At 41.2% G+C, this 26,921-nt stretch overlaps 1 protein-coding gene across 6 annotated transcripts in view; it reads left to right on the top strand.

The window, feature by feature from the left end:
* Positions 1 to 288: 288 nt before the first annotated feature.
* Positions 289 to 26,921, top strand: part of LOC129722245 (uncharacterized) — a 30,221-nt gene continuing 3,588 nt past the window's right edge. For 3 of the 6 annotated variants that reach the window (XM_055675549.1, XM_055675546.1, XM_055675550.1), the window contains exons 1-8: positions 289 to 844; positions 23,521 to 24,151; positions 24,211 to 24,625; positions 24,684 to 24,826; positions 25,378 to 25,677; positions 25,740 to 25,814; positions 25,873 to 25,965; positions 26,130 to 26,909. In XM_055675549.1, coding sequence (XP_055531524.1) covers positions 23,722 to 24,151; positions 24,211 to 24,625; positions 24,684 to 24,826; positions 25,378 to 25,677; positions 25,740 to 25,814; positions 25,873 to 25,965; positions 26,130 to 26,909 — 2,236 coding nt within the window. In that variant the 5' untranslated portion in view covers positions 289 to 844; positions 23,521 to 23,721. The remainder of the gene's footprint in view (positions 845 to 23,520; positions 24,152 to 24,210; positions 24,626 to 24,683; positions 24,827 to 25,377; positions 25,678 to 25,739; positions 25,815 to 25,872; positions 25,966 to 26,129; positions 26,910 to 26,921) is intronic. The other 3 variants (XM_055675547.1, XM_055675551.1, XM_055675552.1) reach the window with 3 other exon arrangements.

Genomic DNA, 26,921 nt, shown 5'->3' with positions numbered 1-26,921 from the left:
GATCCAATCCTTTGTCCCACTCACTCGCACGGGTGACACGCTAGTAGAGTTGAGTTGTTGTTCGAAGGGAAAATCGGATACAGAGAATGATCTCGCTGGTAAACGTTGACCAATACCAGCGAGTGACAGACTAGCGAATCGAGGCTTCATTTCTAACAGGGGGAAACGGCACACATCAGTGCATTACATACAAAATCGTGTGTTAATTTTGTACTCAGAGGGACAAAAAATCTGCTCTTTCACTTCGCCAAATAATTATTATGGAAAAAGCCATTATAGGCAGAATATGTTCGTTTTAGAAAATCAGTATTTCACGAGAACTCCCAGTGGACAGACGATCATTTCGATTAGTTGACAGACCGACGCACGGTTCGCTTAGAATATCCCCACCACTAGCAGCAACCCGTAGCGGACTAACATCGGTTGTGGGAAAAGTGCTGAATTACACAACCCGTACGCTAATTAGTATGCATTTTATCACTAACTAGGAAGTCTGAGCCAGCGACCGCTTTCTACATAAATCAGCAAACAAGCTACCAGTGCCAAAATCCGCCGGAATACAATACATTCCTGCTGGGGAACGCAATTGGTGCAAAACCGAAAATGCATTATGAAAGCTAGTGATATAGTTCGGCAGACGTTCCTGAAAATCGTACGATTAGGTGATATTTTGTGCGCAAAGTGTGAAAAGTGAAAAAGTTATCGCATAATTGTGCATAAGTGATCGAATAGTGTAGAAGAAAAGCCGTGATCTATTGGAAAAGGAAGCTGCGTTATACATATTGGATTTGTCAAGAATGAAATTTGAGTGAAAAGTACAACAAATTAGTCCATTGCAAAAAGTGTAAGTATAGATAATCGCTTCCTATTGTTTCATATTTTGCTGCAAAAAGAGATTGGTATCACAAATTCAATACTGTGAAATTGTGAAGTTACGCTATGCAAAACTTTTGGAGAAATGTTTAACCTAGTCACCATGTGGTACCACGGTCGCCATTCGACTTCGATTCGACAGTCGAACGCCATTTGAAAAACATACTATTCTTACAGATATTCTCAATGTAGCGATCTCTGGTATCGTCATATCAAACGAAATAGCGTACGGTTACGCTATAATTATTGTAACGAGGTGAAATGGAGTGGGGCACACTTTTAGACATGACTAATCATCGAGTAATGTTGTAAATTTAAAATTTTGCCGTGTATAAAAAATTACGAACAACACAAGACTGAATATCTAAAAAAAAAATTAATAAGATTGAACCACAGAATAAATTACGAGAAAGCTAAATACGAGAAAATTACCCTTGGCTAGTGCTAAAATATCAAAAAGTACCGATTTTTTAAAATGGATTTGTAATTTGTATATATTTTTTTTAAATGTTGAAATCTCTGTAACTCTGATAAATCTCTGGTTGTGTTGAAACTTTGTATATATTTTTGACTAGACTGTCGTGCGATGACAATGTGACGTAAACGCCATTTTTTAATGTTTTTTTTATGCCGTTTGTTTGTTATTCGAAGACCTATCATTTAGTATGATCCTTTTCGTTATAACTTTTTCGTACGTTACATAAAATCAAGCAAACAAAATGACGTAGGCAGAATTTTAATGCAAACGTGACAAGGAATTCATTTGCTTGTGGCCCGTATTGAAAAACTGAAAATTGATGCCATTAAGTATCATTCAAACATTAAAAACTCTCAAAGATGGAACAAATTTTGAAAATTTTTGAAAGAAAAATTGTATTTAATTTTGGATGTTAACAAAATCAAATAATCACAATAAAATCAAAATACAATAACAATTTGTCTTCACACGATTTTTGCGGGTAGGGGGTTGCATTTAGTGGTCCCCGTAGCTCTGTGGTTAGCGTTGGCGGTCGGCTAGCTCTTCCACACGGTTGTGGTATCGGGTTCGATTCCAGATCGAGCCGAGGATCTTTTCGAGCGGCAAATTTTCCGGACTAAGCACTGCACAATGGTCCAGAAACCAAATTTATGGGGAAATTTGGGTCTAGAGCTCTATAGCAACATTTTAGAGAAAAACTTTCTTCTACAAAATTGTTACATATGATAAAGCGCTCATTGAAAAATTATCAAACATTAGGGTGACCAACATTTTCGATGCTATCAAGTATCTAACTTTTTTATCCTTGTAGATAGAAGAAAAATTTGTTCTACAATGTTATAGCTCCATTAATTTTAAGTAACTTTGTAAAAAAAAGTTTTTCTCTATCTTTGAAAACAACCGATTTATATTGATAAAACATATTTTACGCTATAACTTTTTTATTTCAAGTTTCATCTCAAAACTGTCTTTGAACGACTTTTAGAGCTTTTTAAGAGAAACAATTTGCAATGCTGACATCGTAAATATCTCAATTTTACTCAAAGTTATTAATATTTTTCATCAAAAAATATGCGTTTTTCATTTGTATGTCATTCATTTTGGGGTAAACATAAAAAAATATCTCTTGGTCTCATTTTGAAGGGAATACTTGACTCTATAAATGGAGGAACTTTTAGAGATATGTTATTTTTTATATTTGAGTAAATTCAATTTAAAAACAAGCCGAAAATTTCAATGATTTTATAAATTATGCATATAAAAGCACCCAGATTTATTTTTTGGTATTTTTTCTTATAACTAGGCGTAATTACCTTCAATTTGACCCAAAAAGATCGAAAATCGATCAACTGGTTCAAAAGTTATGAATTTTTTAAAATTAAATACATCGAACACAGTCGTTTTTTATGGTCACCCTATTTCGAAGTTGGTTACGCAAAGTGCTTCAATTGTGCTCAAAATCGCAGGGATGCATTTATGTTGAAAATAATCAAACCCGTATGGTTTCGTTGGGTTGTTAAGGGGACCAGCTCCGAAATAGGGTGACCATAAAAAACGGCTACATTCGATGTATTTTATTTAAAAAATTCATAACTTTTGAACCAGTTGATCGATTTTCGATCTTTTTGGGTCAAATTAAAGGTAATTACGTCTAGTTATAAGAAAAAATACCAAAAAATAAATCTGGGTGCTTTTATATGCATAATGTATAAAATTATTGAAATTTTCGTCTTGTCTTTAAATTGAATTTACTCAAATTTGAAAAATATCATATCTCTAAAAGTTCCTCCATTTATAAAGTCAAGTATGCCCTTCAAAATGAGATCAAGAGATATTTTTTATGTTTGCCCCAAAATGAATGACATACAAATAAATAACGCATATTTTTTGATGAAAAATATTAATAACTTTGAGTAAAATTGAGATATTTACGATGTCAGCATTGCAAATTGTTTCTCTTAAAAAGCTCTAAAAGTCGTTCAAAGACAGTTTTGAGATGAAACTTGAAATAAAAAAGTTATAGCGTAAAATATGTTTCATCAATATAAATCGGTTGTTTTCAAAGATAGAGAAAAACTTTTTCCTACAAAGTTACTTAAAATTAATGGAGCTATAATATTGTAGAACAAAATTTTCTTCTATCTACAAAGATAAAAAAGTTAAAAACCTGATAGCATCGAAAATGTTGGTCACCCTAATTTTTGATAATTTTTCAATGAGCGCTTTATCATATGTAACAATTTTGTAGAAGAAAATTTTTCTCTAAAATGTTGCTATAGAGCTCTAGACCCAAATTTCCCCCTAAATTCGGTTTCTGGACCATTGTGCACTGGGGCACGGTGTATCGTTGTACTTATCCTACACATGCAAAATGACCAAAAAAAAATATCGATAACGAATTCTCTCAACTAAATCTCTAGTTGATCGAGACCGCTATTAGACCCCAGGCTAAGCGTGCGATATTGTTTTTCGGGTTGCAATTAACCTCATTGTAGACGCTATGATTCTGTCTCATACCCGAAGCGTGATTTTGATTTTTTGACTGGTCCTGGCCACAAATGCGCCCCTCCTCTCGCGAAAGAGGGAGGATCATGTGGATACAAATTGATATTGTATTTTTTAGTATCGCTTACACTCTTGAGATTACATTAAACAGATTTCAAATAAGTTAATATAACGTCGAGATAAACATATTTTAGTATTATAGGGAAATTGGGGCAAAATTGACTTGTTGCTGACATTTTACGTGGATCAGACACCTATCAATCGATTTCTAAGATTTTTTCATTCAATATAAGACATATTTTACGACCACTGTTAGATTTAGCGCATTACCATCATGCTCAGACATACTAAATATTATTATAATCACCGTTTTTAGATCAGTGTTTGTCCGTTTTAAGATATGTTTTTTTTAAAGATGGAGAAAAAATGCTTATATGTGGACAAACACTTAAAATTTTGATATTCGGCTTTATAACAAAATGGCGTCGAAATAACATTGAAAATTGCAGATTTCTCAAGAATTTAAAATGGCGCCACTGACGGGTGCAATGTGTTCAAACTCGGTGGAATTTGTTTTTACGTCAAAATGCCTAAGAAAAAATTATACATAGAAGCCAAGGCAAAGAAAATGTTGCACTGTGTTTCAGCCCTGATACAAATGTTTGTCTAGATAAATTTCAGGAAAATAAGCATGTAAAGTTGCTTAGTTCAAGAAGGTCCACACACCCACAAAGTTTGATTGGATTTTGAAATGCGAAATCCTTCACGAACAGAATCACTTTTATTGTTCTTTGTTTTTACAAAACCCTTACTTACGTTTGAATATCGTAAACAGCACTCGAAAGTAATTATTTTTGTTTGTTTTGATAAGAAATAAAAAGTTAGCGATCAACCCAAATTCCGCTGATATGAGTTAAGCGGTTAGCGTTTAGCGATCATCGAGCTAAATTTTTTAGTTAGTGGATTACCTATTCACACCGCTGAATTTTCAATAATTAAGCTTGAGGACAGAAAATAACTTGAGTGGTAAAAATCACAGAATGAACAGGATGGACGCATGAGATCTGGTGCATGAAAGAGTGCTTCTTTTAATTCTTCATTCAAACGCTTCATTAAGTTTGCATAATATTCACCGTTTGTTATTTTTTTTAAGAAAAATAAAAATTATTCCACGTGCATCCCACAACACTGATGACATTAACTTGTGGATGGAACTGACGGTTTTTTTGCAATGAAAAATAAAGAAACTAAAGAAACCAAAAGTAACAATCATTTTGGATTCCTTTAGCATCGAATTCGCGATTTTTGATGTACCTACTTTGTCTGTTTACTCGCGCATCGTTATTTGTGGAATGAATATTTCTGGGGTGGGTACCTAATTTAAAAAGCAAACCAAATTTGTTGTACGGCGAAAAACTTGCTGGGCAAGCAGGAAATTTTACGACATATGTTGATGTTGAAAACATGAATAGAGGGTGATTTATAATCGCATCGCAGAAAAACTTGAGAAGCTTTCAGAAAATAAAATATAACTCATTAGTAAGCATTTGACATGTTTATTTCATTCAACTTCAATGCCGTATACGTACGCTCGCACCTTACGCCTAACTTCACTCATTTGGTTTTGTGCAACATCTGGTTGCAGCTTTTTCTGTACGGTAACCCACTTTTCTTCCATGTCCTCTTCAGATTTGATCTCCTTGGGATGCTTTCGTAGTACCTGCTTCGAACTTTTCTATAGGCCATAGTTCCGGTGCCTACCACAATATATCTAACTAATGGTAGCAGTGGTCATAGGTTCCTACAGGAAAAAATAGTTCCGGTGCGTTAGGGGGTTGTTCTTGGGTACGTAAGTGACCCCGTTGGCTTCATACCACTTCAGGACACATCAGGTTTTTCTTCGGCGAACTCCGGAAGTTTCGGCTTCCTTACTCTCTCCGGAACATCAAACTTGTGCTAGGCAGTGAAGAACAGTAACCCCGGATGCTGCCGGAAGTCCGCATTGACGTAAGTCTCATCAGCCATGATGAGACGATGAGGCTCCGTCAGCCTGGTACCTGGGAGTACAGTATCCGGATCCATGACTTTTCCCCCGTATTTCGCCGTTCGTCACGATTTGGAACCATCTTTGTTTGTGTGTATGCCGTCCCTTCCGGTTTTTGGCTCTCTGAACGAAAGACTTGGATAGATTCAACTTTTTGCAACTTCCCTGACCAGGGCATCAGGATGCCGTGTAAACGCCTTCACAACACGCTTGTGATCCTGATCACCAATAGAACATCCATTCTGATAGCATTTCTTCTTCCGTTCGATGCTCAGTGTTTCGTAGTAACGTAATCACTTGACTAACCGTTAAATGTACGATTCCGAGTTGTTGCCGATGTCCCGATGAGAGCGTGGATGATTTTACAAGTGATTGCACAAAAGTAATTCACGACGATTGTACGTGTGCGATTTAAAAAAAAAATAAAATACAAAAGTTACAAAGGTTTATAATTATAGCACAGACTAATAGGCGTAACATTGAAACTTAGCTCCATCGCCACAAAAACGATCATTTGAAATTTCCAGTTATATAACAGTCCGAGCTCCTGAACAGCTCACTATCTAGATCAGAGGTTTCAAATTTTCTTAGTTTAATGAAACAAAGCCTTGGTGTTACATTCCGATTTGAAATCTGACTTTCTGTTTATTATACGGAGACTTCGCAGCCAACTGTTTCAATGTACCGGACAATTGCGGGCTAGCGCTACGATCCTATTGACATAAACAGTTTCTCCCGAACTCGAACCTAAGACAACTGGCTTGTTAGGCCAGCATTGTACCTCGAGACCCCCTGAGAGAGCTACTTACTTTAGTAAACATTACTTTTATTGCACCAGGTCCAATCTAAAATACGTCTCCACATTACTCGATCTTGGACTAGTCTTCTTAAATCGCCTCTGACGGTGTCTCTGGTTGAAGAACTTATCCAAAAAAAAAATGAGTATCGCCCTAATACTGGTCATTCGAAGGTTTGAGCTGCCTCCTTTAATATCCTACCGAAATTGAAATGTTCTATCGGGGGGTCTAGAACAATTTGTTTTCGAACATATATTTGTAATTGAAAAGCTAGTGAAATAAAAATAAATAATATGTTTCAGAAATATAAAAGGTTATCAGGTTCTCTGATCGTACTGAAATATTAAGGGTTGTTTTTATTTATATAACAAAACAAAGCTTTACATAATATCAGATTTTTTGAAAAGGGTTATGTGGGGTAAAAAAGACCCTCGAAAATTTGGAGTCGAGAATCAACTGAAAACAATTAAAATGTTGTGACTTTGATTACATTGATTTTGATTAATAATTGATTTGACTGATTTCTTCAAAAATCGACACGATAATTCTATCCTATAAAAAATATAAAATGCCGGTTGTTAATAGTTGCTGTCGTGGTTTCATTATAGGATACTTTCATTTTTGTTCAAAAAATGGTGATTATTACAGCTCTTGTTTGCTTGCCAACAAAACTGGACCCTGTATCTAAGCTATACGTTTTATAGAGCAACTCAAGAGCTTTCATTTGAAGTTATTAGAAAATGCGCCGTTTTAGTAACGACTGAGAAAATTTCATTATTCATACATGTTTCAAATCATTATTTAAACCCATTGTGCCAGGAGCGCAAATCCGTTTAGTATCGATGTCCCCCAATCGAGCTTAAATTTCCAGGGTTTGTTCATCTATGAAATAATTTGTACATATAAGTTTTTTGAGAAAGGAGTTAATGGGGTGAAATGCAGAGCGGGATTCAGGGGAGTTTCTGGCAGCACGGCCATTGGTAGGCGCGTTTAAAAATTACTCCGTCATATTTTCGCATAATTCGAGTGTATTCTGCTGGGTTTATGGAAAAAAGAGTCTGCAGTTTAAATTGACATAATAGTTCAAGTTTGTATTGTGTGAAGTTGGCATGAAAAAAGAACGATATCATGTGAAAATCGTTCGGCAAAATGTGTTTTTTTTTCTGTTTTTTTTTTTGTAAGCCAACATCCAACTATGAAAAAAATGTCAAAGTGTTACGTCATACAGTGGCAAGTGCTATAGTAAATGTTGAACGAAGGCGCAAGAAAAAGGGTCGAAGAACCTATGTAAAGCTAAGTATTCTGCTTTTATTCTTTCAATTATCGTTTCATATAACTAGCGCCAGTTAGAAAAATTTGGTTCAATAAGAAAGCGCTAGAAAAATAATTCTAATTGGAAAATTTTGCTGTAACACATGTATTGTCTGTCTGTAGGGATGTACAAGTTGTTACGTGATAATCGATATTTCTTCGATATATACACAGAAAAAAAATATTTCAATTTTAAAAGTGAAATAAATCTACAACCAGTAAGTGTTATGTTTAGTTTTTGCGTTTCATGCGTCTCGTGTGAGCAGTGCACTGACGTCGGCAGGGATACTTTAAACACCCTGCCTGCGTTGTCAATTAGCCGTTTTGAAAAAAAATGGTCTATTTATTTGTTTATTTTTTTGGTAGATGTCAATCTGGGTGCATTGCTTACAGTATGTCGAGATTTATTTTAGCGTGGTTTTGTGGAATCATTTGCTAAAGCTCTGCTTGAAAAATCAGAATTGCCCCAATAGGTGAGAGCTTTAAACCTTTGTACACGCTGGCTCTCACGACACGGAACTGGTAGCATTAGAATATAATTCAGAAACTTATCGCGGCCTGACCGAACGGTTACGAACATTTGGCCCAGTTTTATACCCTTGTTTTATGATTTTTCTAGCTTTTGAACAAATTTTGAAACACATAGACAATTTTTATTAATTATGTGAAAAACTTGTTGGTCGGGATAGCAACTAAATTTTGATTGCGATTGCTTTGGCATTTTATCAATCAACTTAGAGTTCTGTCTTGTTCGAGCTATGAGTGCATGAAACTTTGCCAGTTTTTATACTCAGTAGGTATCTTAACTTAAATACAAAACAAAATATTATCGGGGCGAAGCACCGTGTCCTCTCGCGTATGCGTCGGTGAGAGGGAATAGAGCGGTCGTACATAATGCTCCGGTGTAAACGTGTCTTCGGCCTTGGTGAGCTTTGCTCATCTAAGGATTATCGGTGTATTGTGATTTCCGAGATTTTTAGCATGTACACGAGTAGGTTTCGGTCGTTCGATAAATATTGTAATTATTCAATCGAGACAAAGACAAACCCTGCATGAATGCCAAATCTATTCCTGTTTTGCCGGTTCACTTTTTTCCTTTTTTTTCTTTTAAATAAAGCGGGTGTTTTGGATTTTTCGTCATACGAGTGGTCGGCACGCTCTTGTTTGCTTTCGGAGAAGGCAGTTCAGTTTCGCGCGCGGTATGTTGACTGCGCTCAGTGTGACTATCTTAATACAGCGCTCTATCGGTTATTTGAGCTGGTACCAGTAGTTTGCGTAGTTTGCGTTCGGCGTGCGGTGGTTGCGTTTTACGAAATCCATTCGTTTCTAAGTAAATTTGAATTTAGTTCACAGCATTAAACGCGAAGTTTGGTGTGATACAGACAGAGAACGATTGGTAGGTTGCCGAAGATAACTAGATCGTGGCGCGGTTCTATTTATATCGTCTCCTGGTGGCCGGTTGCCCAGAGACCGATAAGTAACCATATCGTGCGCGAAATTGTGTAGAAAAGATCGCACCATCAACCTCGATGGATCCAGATCAATTCCTTTCCACTAACACTAATTCCTTCCTTTGATACTTGTGGATGATGCAGAGGATTCCTCGGTCTCTAGTAGCAACAAGTATTAAACTAACACTCCCGATATCCCTTCCTCTATTGATCTGCATTGGGCGTGGCCAGCTTCGTTATTGACCAGTGAAAAGAAAGATCACCAGGAATTGTACACTGAAAATGGCTTGCTACTCATAGGCACCATTTTGACGGTTCTTTGTGCAATTTCGGCTGATTCTGGTCAATCGCGGGCAAAACACGGGCGATCAAATATGCTATGCTATGCTATGCTATGAAATGCAGAGCGGGATTCAGGTGTTGAGGGCCCTGGAGAGAAATTTTCGTGGGGCCTCTTTTCTCAAAAAAATTAGTTGAAATGATTTAACGCTTCGCTGGAAAGTGACGAGCAAAACAAAAAAAAAGGTCTCCAACCTGTATTCACGTCTGGCCTAGGACCAGGAACCTAGGACCCTTCGTGTCGAAAGGCGGGGGGCATTTGCCCCCCTTCAATCCGGGCCTGGTGGAATGGCATTCCAAACTCTAATGTCCAGGTGCTGCTAAAATCATAATGTTACCGTAACTTTGAGAAAAAAAGCATTGATTTTTCTACAATTCGGTATGCTTATTGTACCATTAGGAATGTTTGAAGTACTGGCTACTAGAGATGGTCGGGTTTGGCTTTTTTCGAACCCGTACCCGACCCGTACCCAAATTTTTTTTCGGTTGAAACCCGAGCCCGAAACCTTTTTTTCCGATCAAACCCGAACCTGAAAATTCCCCACCGAAATTGGAACATACGAGGACTGGCTTGTAAGACAAGCATCGTACCTCGAAACCAGCTGGGATGTTCTAGAGCTATAGCCAGCATTTTAAATGTAGGTACAAAATAGAGTTGCGCTCTTGTGCAACAGATTCAAATTCTGGCCTAAACCTTGTTATGAAAAAATCGATTCTTTTTAAACGGTGCACTTTTTGAATACGTCCAATAAAAGCTCTTGAGTTGATTTATAAACGTTGAGTTTTAAAACGTATTGTTTAAATTTAAAACCTAGTTCTGATGACAAAAGAAAAAAAATCCAAAAATCTCCATGTTTTTGAAGAAAAATGTGAATATCTAATTATGTAACCTCGACAGCAACTTTCAATTACCGACATTGTATATTTTTATAATTTTCAGAGAAATCGATTAAGCGGACAAAAAGTTATAGCTTTTTTGTCTTTTCAGCAGTTTTGGACTCAAAATTTTCGAGTTTTTTTACCCCCTATTACCCTTTTCGAAAAATCTTAGATCATGCCAAATATTGTTTCATTATATGAAAAAACAAAACTTGAAGGTTTCAACACTATCTGATCGGGCCCCTCAGCACCTAAATCCCTTGATAAATATACATAGTTCCCATTCCACCTGCTTTTCAGTTACATAAATATCTGAAAAAAATTGTTCTGGACCCGCCGATAGAACATTTCAATTTTAGTAGCATATTAAAGGGGACACCTTGAGCTTTCGAATGATGAGTATAAGAGCGATACTAATTTTTTTCGGATAAGTTTCTTCTACCAGAGACACCGTGCACTAACACCCGATGATCTGGTGTCCTCATCCACACCATATATTCAACGAGTACGGGTTCTACCACGGAGTCGCCTTTCGCCTTCTGTCGGGCGCTCTGCTGAATATAATTTACGGTCGTCTGTCCGCCGACATTCGTGCCACGTGGCCAGCCTACTGTAGCCTGGCATACTTTATCAGCTTGATGCTTGGTATGCTTGCTACACCTCGTGGTTCATGTGCTTGTGCCATACTCCATCTTGCAGTTTGCCGCCAAATGTTGGATACAGGGTTCTACACTCGAAGACTCTAAATGCTCACCGGTCGGCTTGCTTCATCGATCAACACACCAGGAGATTACAAAAACATTTTTTTGGAAAAAAACAGTTTTAAAATAATACATTTATCTCAAACGCAGAAAAGTGTGAATAGTTAAAGGGTTCACTTTATTTAGACGACTTAGGAGACAATGCTAACGCGGAGGAGGGCTAAGCTCACCCTAGATCACTAGCTAGCAACGGGGCTGAGCATATGAGGATATTGGCACCGTTTTTTTTTTCTGCTGCTCGTTTCGAGAGCCCACGCATAGCCATTCCGTCCCATTTGCATTTTCACCAAAATTGACTTAACCCTCTAGTGCCCAAGTTGATTTTCAAACGGACATCGAAAAAATCACCATGTTATTATGAACCCGGTACTAGAACTCAGCGCATCGTTTACCAAAACGAAACCTGCTGCAAACCTTATCGTTTTCTCCAACATCCCAGTGATTTCTCGTGGGAGTGCAGAGGTGTTCTCGGCTTCCAATAAGCGAGTATCACGTCAACATATTCCTATACACACTCCTTCTTTGACCTGCATTCGGATGCGGCCGGCGCTGGAATTGCCTAATATAAAGATTAAGGTCACCAGTTTTTACACATTGAGGATGAATGTTAATCCCAAGCATCTTCCATTGGTTTTCTGTGTAATTACTGCTGATCTGGCAATAACGGAGTAGCAACCGCGGGCGGTCAATCATGCTCATGCTCATGCTCATTTTTGTTTTTTAACATATTTTTTTATTCCATGATTTGAATTTTGCATGAAACTTTAAAAGGAAAGATTTATTATTACTCATAGGCACAACTAGGGAAAATTTCTAGGGGGGCTATTTTACATACATTTCATTTAAAAAAGAGAAAAAGAGTTAAAATGCACTTATATGATAACACATAAAATAGTGTTGTAACAGTATAAAAAATCACTTCAATCGGGATTGAAGATGTATTAAGTATCTTGACCACAGCGTCAACGCCAACTTCAGCATCACTGATTCGATATTGAGATGAGCTAGACTTGGTGAACGGCTGGGCGGTGCGTGCCAGCAGTACACCCGTACTTGTTGGCATAAAATGGACCCCAGTGTGATCAAAGGTATAATGCCATGTCCCTACCTCCATGTGGTACCGGCTGGAACACGAGCAGCCAAGGGAAGATCGATGAACCATTGAGAACTTTGTCGTATGCTGACAGGGAAGGAGTAGTTGTTCTCCTTGTAGAGCAGTTTGTCTGAGCGTCTGTTCCCCAGAACCAGAAACAACGACTGATTCGAGGCGGACGGATAAACCGCGAAATGCGGAGTCTCACCAGCTACACCCAAGACGGTAGCTCTGTCGCAAGACTAGGTATCGTAGCCCTAGTAAAGCAGCATGTTAAAAAAATATACTACGAACAATCAAGAATTGAAAACGAACCGGAACAATCGACAATGACCTAGCCGACGAAATAAGGACGACGATTAGAAGCTCGGTACATGTAACAGTAGATCGCTAAACGCCCCGGATGCCGACCGGTTCTGCTGAATCATTAGAACCACACAACTTCAACATCGTTGCGTTTTCAGGAGCTTTGCCGGAAAGGAGAGAGGGTACGGCGTACTACTAGAGCGGCGTCACAATCAATGAGCTGGGTACCGGCTTCTTAGTGCTGGGCAGGATGCAGAGTCGTGCGGTCAAGTGACAGATGATCAGCGACAGCTTGTGTTTGTTGAGAATAGAACACAACTCTACAATTACACTATCCTCAATGTGCATTGCCCTCACGAAGGACGACCCGATACAGAGAAGAAACGTTCTACGCACAGCTGGAGAAAATCTACGATAGTTGCTCGTGTAGAGACATCACGATCATCATCGGGAACATGAACGCTGAAATCGGTAGGGAAGACATATATAAGTCGGTGATCAACGTGACGAACGACAACGGCCAGCGATGCGTCAACTTCGCAGCTTCCCGCAGACTGGCAGTCTGAACTACCTTCTTTCCCCAAAAGGACATCCACAAAACCACCTGAAGATTACCTGACCAACGTACAACAAACCAAATTGACCATGTTCTCATCGACGTTCTTCTCAGACATACAAACGTGCGCACCAATTGCAATGCGAATATTGGCTCGGACATGACCGCTTCGATCGAGTCTAGTGCGACGAAGCAAAAAGTTGACGATGTACCTGTCCTCTACGGAATGGATACAACGACGCTTCCGGCGGAGAGCCTTAACGCTCTTAAAGTTTTCGAACGGAAGGTACTGCGGACCATCTACGGTTGAGTACAGACGGACGACGGATAACAGCGACAGTGCATGAACCATGAGCTGCACCCCATTGCACACTTGGCAAAAGTCAATAGGTTGCGGTGGGCCGGTCAAGTCGTAAGGATGCCGGACGACAACCCTGTGAAATCACTTCTCTTCATTCTGTGCCGAACACGCATCAGTACCGGATGTGTTTGGTGATCGCTCCGATAGAATATAAAACAAAAGACGCGCGAGCAAGTGTTGGCATTGTTTGCCTGGTCGAGTGAAGGTTCAAGGTCGCCCGCCTTTGTGCAACTGTTTCGCATCGTGGCTGTTTGCTGGTGCGTAAGCCGATTTGGCTGCTAAGTGATTTGTGCTACAGCAGTGGACGAGAGTCTCAACACAAAGGAGGAAAAGAAGAAGCCAACAGTTGACAGCGAGTTGTGTCGCTGTGCTGAGTGATCACACACCCGGCTCGCTGCTGGTGGCTGTTTGGAGCTGCTGTATTGGTGCTGCTGGCTGTAACGGCTGCAGCTTCGACCGTTCGGACAACCAACCCTGCTGAAAGGAGAAGTAAAGAGGTACGTGTTCTGTCGGCGCTAGTGCGCTAGATTTAGCGCGATGGATGTAGATCCCTCGCCTCCCGTGCCACCATCCCCGAACCCCTCCGACCCTGTCCCTCCTGCCAACCCTTCCTCTGTTAATTCTCCAGTCCCCCCTCGCCCCAGGCTTTACCCGGACGGATCTCAGGGCAGCTTTACTGTTTTCTTTCGGCCAAAAGCAGGACCGAAATCGAAACCGTTCAACATCCTGCAGATTTCGAAAGACCTGACGGAGGGGTACAAGGCCGTGACCGAAATCTCCAAGGTCAGACCCAACAAGCTCCGTGTCGTGGTCAGCGACCTGGAACAGGCCAACGCTATTGCTCGCTCCGAGCTTTTCACACGCGAGTATCGCGTTTATATACCCGCACGAGACGTGGAGATCGACGGTGTCATAACCGATTCGAGTCTGTCGGTCGAGTGTATCTTGGCAAGCGGTTTTGGCTGCTTCAAAAATGCTTTGTGTCACGACGTAAAAGTAAAGATCATAGATTGCAAGCAATTGCGGTATGTGTCTCTTGTCAACGGCACAAAAGTGTACACTCCGTCAGACTCGTTTCGTGTTACGTTTGCCGGATCTGCTCTCCCTAGCCACGTCTCGATCGATCGGGTTCGTCTGCCTGTGCGATTGTATGTACCCCGTGTTATGAATTGCACCAATTGCAAGCAGCTAGGCCACACAGCCGCCTACTGCTGCAATAAGGCACGATGTAGCAAGTGTGGAGAAACTCATGCGGACGATTCTTGCAGTGTAAATGCTGAAAAATGTATTCACTGCGGGGAAAATCAGCATGAGCTCTCCACATGCCCGGTGTATATGCAGCGCAGAGATAAAATCAAGCGGTCACTTAAGGAGCGTTCAAAGCGATCTTACGCTGAGATGCTGAAGAAGACCGTGACCACTTCTACCATAACATCGAACCCCTTTGATCTGTTGTCCTCTGATTAAACCGATTCTGACGATTCACCAGCGGGAACAACTTATGCCAATCCTGGGGCGTCTAGAAAGAGGAAAAATATTTCCTCTCCTAAACTTCCCCGAAAAGGTCCTAAGATTTCCCAAAGTGAAATGAAAGTTACAAACAAACCAAACAGTGCTGCGGAAAAACCGAAGCAAACTCCTCCTGGGCTTGCAAATTTAAAGTCCCAGAAGGAGTTCCCAGCACTGTCAGGAACATCTAAAACCCCAGTTGTTCCTTTTGCACTCCCAGTTGATGAAACAAACTCTGGATTAGTGAAATTTTCTGACATTGTGGACCGGATTTTTGAAACTTTCAATGTACCCGATCCAATTAAAATTTTTCTTACAGCATTCCTCCCAACAGTTAGATCATTTTTGAAGCAGTTGACTGCCCAATGGCCCCTCCTTGCAGCGATTGTATCCTTCGATGCCTAATTCATCTGCGTATACGAAGGATTCTATCTCTGTCTAACAGTGGAATGAAAGTTTTGATAAATAAAAACAAATGCGATGCATTTTCCCTTTGTGAAACTTGATCTCAACTTCCATGATTTTAATATTATTCGCCTTGATCGAGACACCCCATATGGAGGAGTACTTTTAGGGATTAAAAAGTGCTATTCTTTCTATCGTATTAACATCCCCTCGATTCCAGGCATCGAAGTTGAGCACAGGTTGGGCAACGGTTGCTCTTTGATTTAATAGAACTTCTCCCCTCGCCACGTTTGATTTTGGGAGACTTCAACTCTCATGGCGTGGCTTGGGGTTCCCCATACAATGATAACCGCTCCTCTTTAATCTATAACCTTTGCGATGACTTCGACATGACTATTTTGAACAACGGTGAAATGACACGTATCCTGAAACCTCCAGCGCGCCCAAGCGCTTTGGATCTATCCTTATGTTCGACGTCGCTACGGTTGGATTGCACATGGGAGGTAATCCTCGATCCTCACGGTAGCGACCATCTGCCTATTCTTATTTCAATTACTAACGGTTCAACTCGCATGCGACCAATTGACATTCCGTATGACCTCACACGGAATGTCGATTGGAAGTTATACGGAGAATGATTTCAAAAGCGGTCGAGTCGATTCAACATCACCCACCACTTGAAGAATACAACCTCCTCGCGGGCTTAATCCTCGACGCCGCGTTGCAAGCCCAAACGAAGAAATATCCCGGCGTAACGATCAAAGAGCGGCCTCCTACTCCGTGGTGGGACAAAGAGTGCTCCGATGTCTACACGCAAAGATCCGACGCGTTTTTGGCTTTCCAGAAGGGAGGTATACCCGACGACTATAGACGGTATTCGGAGCTTAATACCAAGCTTAAAAGCCTGGCTAAAGCAAAGAAACGCGGATATTGGCGTCGGTTCGTGAACGAGACGTCGAGGGAGACATCGATGAGCACTCTTTGGAACACAGCCCGAAGAATGCGGAATCGCGTAACGGTCAACGAAAGCGAGGAGTCTTCAGTCGGTGGATATTTGATTTTGCCAGGAAAGTATGTCCGGACTCTGTTCCTGCGCAAAACTTTGTTCGCGATACGTCTCCGGGTCACGACGCGATAGAATCACCTTTTACGATGGCAGAATTTTCAGTTGCCCCCCTGTCCTGTAACAATAACGCACCTGGGTTAGATAGAATCGAATTCAACTTGTTGAAGAATCTACCCGGCAATGCCAAGAGGCACTTGTTGAACTTGTTCAATAAGTTCCTGGAGCAAAACATTGTACCGCAGGATTGGAGGCAAGTGAAGGTGATCGCCATCCACAAAACCAGGGAAACCAGCTTCTGATCACAACTCTTATAGGCCGATTGCAATGCTATCCTGTATCCGGAAATTGATGGAAAAAATGATACTCCGTCGTTTAGACCACTGGGTCGAATCAAATGGTCTACTATCAGATACTCAATTTGGCTTCCGCCGTGCCAAAGGGACGAATGATTGTCTTGCGTTGCTTTCAACAGATATTCAGCTGGCGTATGCTCGCAAAGAACAAATGGCGTCTGCGTTCTTGGACATTAAGGGGGCTTTTGATTCCGTTTCTATTGACATTCTTTCGGGTTAACTTCACCGACGAGGATTTTCTCCAATTTTGAACAATTTTTTGCACAATTTGCTGTCCGAAAAGCACATGCATTTTACGCATGGCGATTTGGCAACTTTTCGCATTAGCTACATGGGTCTTCCCCAGGGCTCATGTTTAAGCCCCCTTCTTTACAACTTTTATGTAAATGACATCGACGAATGTCTGGCAAATTTATGCACGATAAGACAACTTGCAGACGACAGTGTAATCTCTGTTACAGGAGCCAAAGCTGCCGATTTGCAAGGACCATTGCAAGATACCTTGGACAATTTGTCTGCTTGGGCTTTACAGCTAGGTATCGAATTCTCTCCGGAGAAGACTGAGATAGTAGTTTTTTCTAGGAAGCATGAACCTGCTCAGCTTCAAACACAATTAATGGGTAAAACGATTTCTCAGGTTTTGGTCCACAAATATCTTGGTGTCTGGTTCGATTCTTAAGGCACCTGGGGTTGTCACGTTAGGTATCTGATGAAAAAATGTCAACAAAGAGTGAATTTTCTTCGTACAATAACCGGACAATGGTGGGGAGCCCACCCAGGAGACCTTACAAGGCTTTACCAAACAACGATAATGTCTGTTATTGAGTACGGGTGTTTCTGCTTCCGCTCCGCAGCAAACACACATTTGATCAAACTGGAGCGAATACAATATCGTTGTTTGCGTATCGCCTTGGGTTGCATGCAATCGACCCATACGATGAGTTTGGAGGTCTTAGCTGGAGTACTACCATTGAAAAACCGCTTCTGGAGCCTGTCTTCTCGCATTCTTATCAAATGTGAGGTCTTGAACCGTCCTGTGATTGAAAATTTTGAAAGGTTAATCGAACTTAATTCCCAAACCCGTTTTATGACATTGTATTTCAATCACATGTCCCATAATATTAACCCTTCTTCGAATATTCCAAATCGTGTCGACTTATCAAATACTTCTTATTCTACTGTGTTTTTCGATACATCCATGATAGAAGAAACTCGTGGAATCCCGGATCATTTACGCGTGCAGCAGATCCCCAAAATTTTTTCCAATAAATATCGAAACATCAACTGCGACAATATGTTCTACACTGACGGATCACTTCTTGATGGGTCCACTGGCTTCGGTATTTTCAATAACAATTTAACCGTCTCCCATAAGCTTGATAATCCTGCTTCTGTTTACGTCGCAGAATTGGCTGCAATTCAGTACACCCTAGGGATTATCGAAAAAATGCCCACGGACCATTATTTCATCTTTACGGACAGTCTCAGTTCCATTGAGGCTCTCCGATCGATGAAAGATGTTAAGCACTCTCCGTATTTCCTGGAGAAAATACGGGAACATCGGAGTGCTTTATCCGAAAAATCTACTCAGATTACCTTAGCGTGGGTCCCTTCTCACTGCTCGATACCGGGTAATGAGAAAGCGGACTCTTTGGCTAAGATGGGCGCAACAAACGGTGATATTTCTGAAAGACCAATTGCCTTTAATGAATTTTTCGCATTTGTACGTCAGAATACGATCATCAGTTGGCAAAATTCTTGGACCAAGGGGGAACTGGGAAGGTGGTTACATTCCGTAATCCCCAAGGTATCGACGAACCCGTGGTTCAAGGGGTTGGATGTAGGTCGGGATTTCATTTGCGTGATGTCCCGGCTTATGTCCAATCACTATAGATTTGACGCGCATCTCCGTCGTGTTGGGCTCGGGGAAAGTGGTATCTGTGCCTGTGGTGAAGGTTATCACGACATAGAGCACGTTGTTTGGTCATGCCCTGTACACCGTGACGCCAGGTCTAAATTAATAGCTTCCCTGCAGGCCGAAGGTAGGCAGTCGGCTGTTCCTGTTCGTGATGTCTTGGCGAGCCGTGACCTATCCTACATGTTCCTTATATACGTTTGCCTGAAATCCATCCACGCCCCAGTTTAGTCCTACCCCCTTCCGCCTGCATCCAGCCTAACGACAAGAACACGTTAAGACCCCGGATCCGGAAACAGCAATCAAACCCGCACGATACTCTCAAGGCCCGAGGGAGACAACCCAATATGCCAGTCCGTAATATCTTGGCCCAGCAGCGGAACATGTGCTTACCTATGGCAATGAAAACCATCATACAGTAAACCAGTGCTTTTAATGCAAAATATTATAGCTTTAAGTTACATTTAGTTTCAGCTCGTGGTCGGCAGCGAGGATAAAAAATTTGCTTTTAGTTATTAAGATACTTTAGAAAGTAAGCTACCAGATATAATTGGCGCCGTTAAACATTAAATTGTATTTGTGCCGTGTCAAATAAATTATAGATGAACAAAAAAAAATCACTTCTCTTCAGCAACTCTGCCGGCACCAGAACACGAGGGGCGCAGCGTGCACGATGGCTCGACCAGATCGAAAGAGACTTGCGGGTGATGAGACGTCTGGAGAACTGACGAAACACAGCCCAAAACCGAACAGCGCACACTGTTTCCAAAGCTGCAAAAACGTGATCGAAATTATATTTACCCAACAAAATAGATTTTAGAGCTATAGTACCTTCAGAAAAGTTGATCCAATAATTATTCTCCATTTTATAAAGTTGCAATTTTGTGATTTATCCACTTAACAGTGAGAAGCGTATTTTACTTTTTTTCATTTTTGCATATAAAAATTCACTTTGTTCCCCATAGTTGTTGCACATTGTACAAGAAACAACTTTGTCAAAGAAACCATTCTTCTATCTGCCGTTTTAATTGGACTTTTGTGAAGTTTTTGTTTTTCAATATTCTTCAAAGTTGTTTGCTTTCACAAAACAAAAAAAATTATCGAAGACAGTTTATTTTTATCTTCCATATTTCATTGGTTATTGACGCTTTTTATTTAAACAATGCACAAATTTACTCACAGATATCTGTAAAATCTGCAAATATCTGCAAACTAAACCATTTCTATATTTGAGTATGAGTAAACATCATTTAATCCAGATAAAAGCCATTGTCTCTCGCTGTCTCCAGTGTAGATATTTGAAAATAAATAGGTGCATTATCTCAATAAATATCTTAAATAACTAAATAAACTAAAGAGATAAAAATAAACTTTCGTCGGTGAACTTGTGTGTTTTATTATAGTTAACAACGTTGTAGAACATTGAAAAATTTAAGAAAATCACTATAAAAAGTTAAAATAAAAAAAAATGATTTCAATGAACATTCTAGAAAAAACTTCACAATAGTTCATTAGAATTAACAGATACAAGTATAGTGTCTTCGACAGAGTTGTTTCTTACAAAATGTGCTAGAACTTTACTTAGCGGATTTTTATTTTCCAAAATGAGAAAAGTAAAATTCGTTCCTCACTGTTGAGACTCTAAAATCAATGTTTTTGGGTCAAAATAATTTCGATCACGTTTTTTGCCGCTTTGGAAACAGTGCATCGTGGCAACAACTTCTTGATACAGCACAAGCCACTACGGCTCTCGTCTTATTGGTAAGGTTAGTGAGAGAGCTAGGTTTGAGAATCGATCGTGGGTGCAGTACTAGTTCTTACCCAATGAATGATGACATCTCAATTTGTATTAATTTTGATGCTCTGATAAGAAGTATGGAATGTGTCTGGCCCCACTTGTTCGTATATATAAATGAACTACATTATTTTGAAATATTAGCCTCAAGTTACGAGATTAAAATATAATTAGTTTTAATAGGTAACAGTTCTATTATGGTCAGATCCCCTTTGTGTTTTGACATAAAGTTTACTTCGGCAGTATTTTGAATAACAGAAATCATAAAACATCATTTTATATTACTGCATCTGAATAATTATTATATAATTTATATGCGGTGATTCAACACCTGTAAAGAAAACATATCGAGTGATCCCCACTTGCGTTCGATGACAAACAAATATCTTTCCATTGGACAACTGTAGTTACCATCCTATTAAAAAGTGATATTGTTTTGACTCATATTATTGTTATTCAAAATTTCCACCATAGCCCCCACGCCTAACTGAATCAACACAGTAAAAATTTTCTCACGGTCATAGTTCAGTTTCACCCTCACGGTGTTAGTTCCCGTAAATATCTTCATTTGCTACTGAATATAGTTAATAAACAGAACAACTTCGAATTCATTACTAAGCCACAGTAGCGCCGACCGCTGCATTAATTTGTCTATTCAAGAACAAATTTCGGAAAACATGTAGGGACACAATAGCCAAACATGCTCGCACCTCTCTGACCGCAGGTAGCATGAACATCACGAGACACTGGAAGTGCCTACTATAGGTACCAGAACCGAAATGATTTTGACCTCAATAAGCTATAAATTACCATTCGTCTCCTTCAGTAAACCATACTGCGTACGTGTATTGGCGCGACCGGGGCCATCCGAGATTCACGATTCGGAACAAAAAAGAATTCCATGCATGGCTCACCCACGCGAGAACCGTTCGTGCTGTGACCACCACCAGGTGGAGGAGGAGGAGATGCGCAGCCCAAACTAGAAGGCTATCAAACCAAATGATATAATTACATTCTATTTCGAGTCACCATCGAGCTCACACGCAGCCCCCTCGTCGGTTTGTCCTCTAGTCTCTCTATTACAAAAACGCCACGAACCGTATCAAATCAACAGTTCCAACCAGCGGAAGTTGGTTCCGGTGCTCCGCGCGCTTTTTATTTTTTTATTTTACCACTCGACCACGTCTGTGGCTTATTCCCTTCAATGGGCTTATGTGATCTCACACATGGCGATTGCCCACCACTGAACCAAAAATATACCATTATATATGTTTTTTTTTGTGCTTTGAGAGAATTTTATGTACCTACCACCGAATTTGAATGACGTAGTCATCTTCTGTTACTATCAAGTACAGGCGATTTTACACTTCAGAATCATGTTTCTGAAACACTAATCAATGTGTCGTCCCATTTTGATAGAAAATATTTGAAAAAATAACTCTGAACTTTAGTGTTTCACACTTGGTTTTAAATATTAGATAACAATTAGGAACGTTCAAAATAAATGTATTCAGTTAAAAAAATGTATTACCAAAATTTTACAAACCATCAGTATAAGCGTAATATTCCAGAAATATTTCATCGTGTCTGCTAAAGGGAGTCATGGTCAAAAATTGATTAAACAGAAATATGTGTAAATCGGTCAATCATGTCATGTTTTGTTGTCAAGTTCAATTCGTACATAATAAAGGAAAAAATATTGATTAAAGCTTCTTTTTTAGCGAATGCGAATTGCTGGACCTTTCTCTTGGCTCCTTCCATCAAGTTAAGCAGCCTTCTTGGTTTGTTCGCCGCAGAACGCCAATTATCACATTTTACTCGTTGACAACTGTTTTTCAAGTCTTCTTGAAGTTCTGCTTGACGATAGTCCGGTACTTTTCTCTAGGGCAGACCTGTGTAAGTTTTATGTCCATTGGCATCTTCTGGACGATGTTCGTGGCATACCACAGCATGACCTTTTTCCGTAATGGAAAAATAACAAATCCTGCCGAAATAGAACGGAACAACTGTGTTGCTTGAGCCAAGGTAACATGCGTGTTTTCAGGCACTCCTGCACATAAATTTTCTGCCGTATAATATTCCTGTTCAGTTAGCTGTTGTTTATAGTCTGCCTTAACGTAAGTTTCTCCATCCTGTACCACGCAGTCAAACTTCGTCAACATCTTCACGTACAGGTTTCGCATTCGTTGTCTGGTCGACTTATTTTGCTTATCGTCACGAGTTGAAGTCACCATCTTTATGTAAGTCAACAGTCCAGTTTGTTTTTAAGCTTCATCCACAGTCGTAGACGACACTTCTGGCTTGCTTTTGACATCTCGGACAGAAGGGTTGGGATTCCTCTCTTTTCGTAGTTTTTGCGGTCTTTGGATTTCGATTTACCCCCGAATCCTATTATCCTAGCAGTCGACATAAGTTCTCTAGACACTTTTATTACGTTCGTGACAGTTGATTTGGCCACATTCCACCATTTCCCCAACTTGGTGTGCGAGTAGTTCGGATTTTCGCGTGACTCGAACAAAATTTTGATGCGTCAAAAAAAACATAAGGCATGATACTATACACACATCTTTAAAATAAGGGGTGTTCAGGTTTTATTGATCCACGATAAAAGTAATACGATAAATTGAACTTGACCAATTTTTGACCGTAACACCCTTTGAATACTTTCGACTCGATAGCACCTGTGAATTTTATTCTATTTTCTGCATTTATTATCTTTTTAGGTTCACGACAAGGAGATCCGTGGAAATAAAATGGTCAAAAAGTGCACAACCGAGCAGTCCGTGCCCTGGGTTATGAGTGATAAAACATTACAGCAGATCGGTTAGTGGCTGTTGAGAGCATGAAGTTGCTATTCAATACGGTGAATCACAGAATACGGAAAAATAAACGTTAGATTAAAATAAGAAACAAGCAAAAATACGATGCGCAAAAAGCAAAAACTACTGCCGGGGGTGTCGGACATCACCGTTGTACTTCTGTTAGCTAGACTAGTGTTAGTGTTAGGTCAGACCACCTGTAACAATGGGCTCGGTCGAGTTCTGTACGAACGGCTGCCGAATCAGCAGCTGCAGGGTTTCGATGACGATGTGGTCCGTGATTCGGCGCCACCATTTCGAGTGCTGGAGAAGTGTCAGGATCTGTGCCTGCGAGATCGTACGGCGTCCACTAATTTGGGTCGCGCTTGTACCAGTTTCGACTTCCAGCCGGGTAATCGAATTGCGTCGTTTAGTGGTGGATCCGAGTACGAGGAGTCCACGTGCTATCTGACCCGGGAACAGGCTGCCCCCGAAGGTATCGGCAACCTGATGCTGGTGCCGAACAGTGTTCACTTCACCGAAGTGTGTCTGACCTGTAAGTTGTCGTTCGAACGGTCACAAGAACTTTTCATGCAATTTATTTTTTGTTCACAGCTAGTAGACCGGATAGGGAGTGCCCAAGTCGACGATACGTTTTCGAAAGACACCCACGAAAGAAACTTAAATTGCCAGTCTCCGATATTAAGGAGGTAACTGCCGCCAATCGCTCAGACTGCGAGGACAAGTGTCTCAACGAGTTCTCGTTCGTGTGTCGATCGGCTAACTATGACTCGACGCTGCGAAGCTGCTCCATGAGTCGCTTCACGCGTCGAACTCACCCGGAACTGCTGGAAGATGATCCTAATTCAGATTATCTGGAAAATACCTGCCTCAACGCAGAACGTCGCTGTGATGGACTGGTAGTTTACGTTAAGGAAGAGAACAAACGCCTCGGCGGACCGTTCGAAGTAGAGATCTTCAACAACATGACCCTGGAAGAGTGCCAGTCATTGTGCTTAAGAGCCGAAAAGTAGGGTTTGAATTTAATCTCACTGCTTTTAGTTTGTTAATTTCTAACTGCTCTATAGATATTTCTGCCGCTCAATCGAGTTCGACGATCAGTCGAAACAATGCATCCTCTCGGAGGAGGATTCAGTGTCGCAAAAGGATGATCTCAGCATTAGTTCTAGTCCCACTCATCACTTCTACGACTTGGTGTGCCTGGACAACCGTAAGTAGTGCACGCATAATGCTTTTTGTTGCTTTTACGAAACCAAACATTTGCGATCAACTGTAGATATCACCCTAAGAACCCCCCGGGTCGTCAGAAGAATGCCATTCATCCAACCATTTTGCTTTTGAATTCCGTTTCCATACATTAAAAGAGCAGTAGGCGCAGCCAAAAACGCACGCTACGTGTTTTAATTAGAATAAACGCTTTGAGCACGCTTAGGTTCGAATTGGCTTTTCGGCTATCAAAATTATTACGAACTCCTCTCCGTTGTAGTTCTGGGACAGATTCGAAAGCATGGGAGCCGAAGACCCACCAGAGACTCACTCCCACCTGTTTGCACTTTTCCTCGTGTGTTTCCTTTCAAAAATGGATTCTCCACCTCTTCTGACGATTCCCAACCGGTAAACTGAGTTGATTCCCTTATGTGTTGCACCAGTTTTGCGACTGTTCAATTCACACCGGGGGGTTCCGAGGGGGAGTATTTTGTAAAAGACGATGTGTCATATGGTTTGGTAATGCATTGTCCTCCTTCTGCTATCCGGAATCAGAGCGCGGAAACGACTATCCGGAAAACTCCGTTACGTCCCACTTGTTCGCTAGCGGCCGTCGCCCAGATACCGCTTTTCAGCGCTATCGAAACTCAAGGTTAGGTGGAGAGTTCCATTCGGAAATCACGGGCAGGTCGTTGAGTGAGTGTCTGGACGAGTGCCTTCGGCAGACCAGCTTCCAGTGCCGATCGGCCGTCTATAGCGATCGCTTTCGAACCTGCCGTCTCAGTCGATACAACCAGCGGGATGGAATGCGCATCATCTACGATGCGGACTACGATTACTATGAAAACCTTATGCGTAAGTATCCGCTTGTAGCTGGTAGTCTTTCAACGTGATCTTTTTATATTAAACTATTAAAGCACATTTAGTGGGCGGAGACTCGGACACGAACGCTGGCAGACCGGATCCGACGGACTGGAGACCACCTTACGGAGGTAAAAAGTGCTTCGCTGGTTGAGTGTTCCAATAACCAAGTGTTGTGTTGAATTTCAGATCGCGATCGAGATAGGGTTCCAGATGATCGACTTCCAGGACGTTACCCAACTGGTGATCGTTTTCCTCCGGGATCTAGACCAGATTATGGAGGTAGGTTCGGTTTGGTTAGGGACCCAGGAAGATAACCTTGTTTTGTGAATAATCTTGTTTATCTGTAATAACAATGCTTGATTAATATTTACACAATGTTAAATACCGGCACCGGAAGTCGTGCTCATGACGATCGGCACCTCACACATTCATCACATTTGCAGGTGAACCATTCCCAGGTGCCTATCCATCGACGGACAGGTATCCCGGGCCGACTGACCGCTACCCGATGGGTCCTGGTACAGACCGATATCCACAAGATTTTGACAGTAGATATCCGCCGGTGTATGACAACCGGTTTCCGGGTGATCGTTACGGACCAACAGACCGGTATCCGGACCGTGAACCTGAGATATATCCGGGTAGCCATCCAATGCGCTATCCTCCGCCCCCAGACAACAGATATCCCACACCCGATTCACGCTACCCCTTCGACTCACGCTATCCTCCAGACTCCCGATATCCTCCGAACTCCCGATATCCTCCAGATTCTCGATACCCTCCGGACTCCCGGTATCCCCCTGACTCACGATATCCTACAGATTCACGCTATCCAGTAGACTCCAGATATCCACCGCATCAGATGCCAACTCCTGACTCCAGATATCCACCTGTAGGTCGCCCTGACTCGCGATACCCAACCGGTCCTCAGCCTTTGCCGGACACTCGCTACCCTGTTGGTTCTACGCCAACACGCTATCCACCTTCCCAGTATATGCCCCCCATGTATCCAGATTATCAGTCCGGTTATCCGCCTCCTCCACGAACACCACCCAATCGTGGCTACACCACCGACAGATATCCCGCCCCACTGATGCCTGTTGAGAGCAATCGCTATCCGGCTCCTGAAACGCGATACCCAATGGAGCCGGTACCAGCACAGGGTCGTTACCCTACATCACCAAATGTGTCACCATTCCACAAGTACATGAACCGCCGTCCGGGTAATCATTCGT

The sequence above is a fragment of the Wyeomyia smithii genome, chromosome 2 (assembly GCF_029784165.1).
Source record: "Wyeomyia smithii strain HCP4-BCI-WySm-NY-G18 chromosome 2, ASM2978416v1, whole genome shotgun sequence".
Classification (NCBI taxonomy): Eukaryota; Metazoa; Arthropoda; class Insecta; order Diptera; family Culicidae; genus Wyeomyia; species Wyeomyia smithii.
Note: the sequence above shows the minus strand (reverse complement) of the source record. Positions and strands in the feature narration are given on the sequence as shown.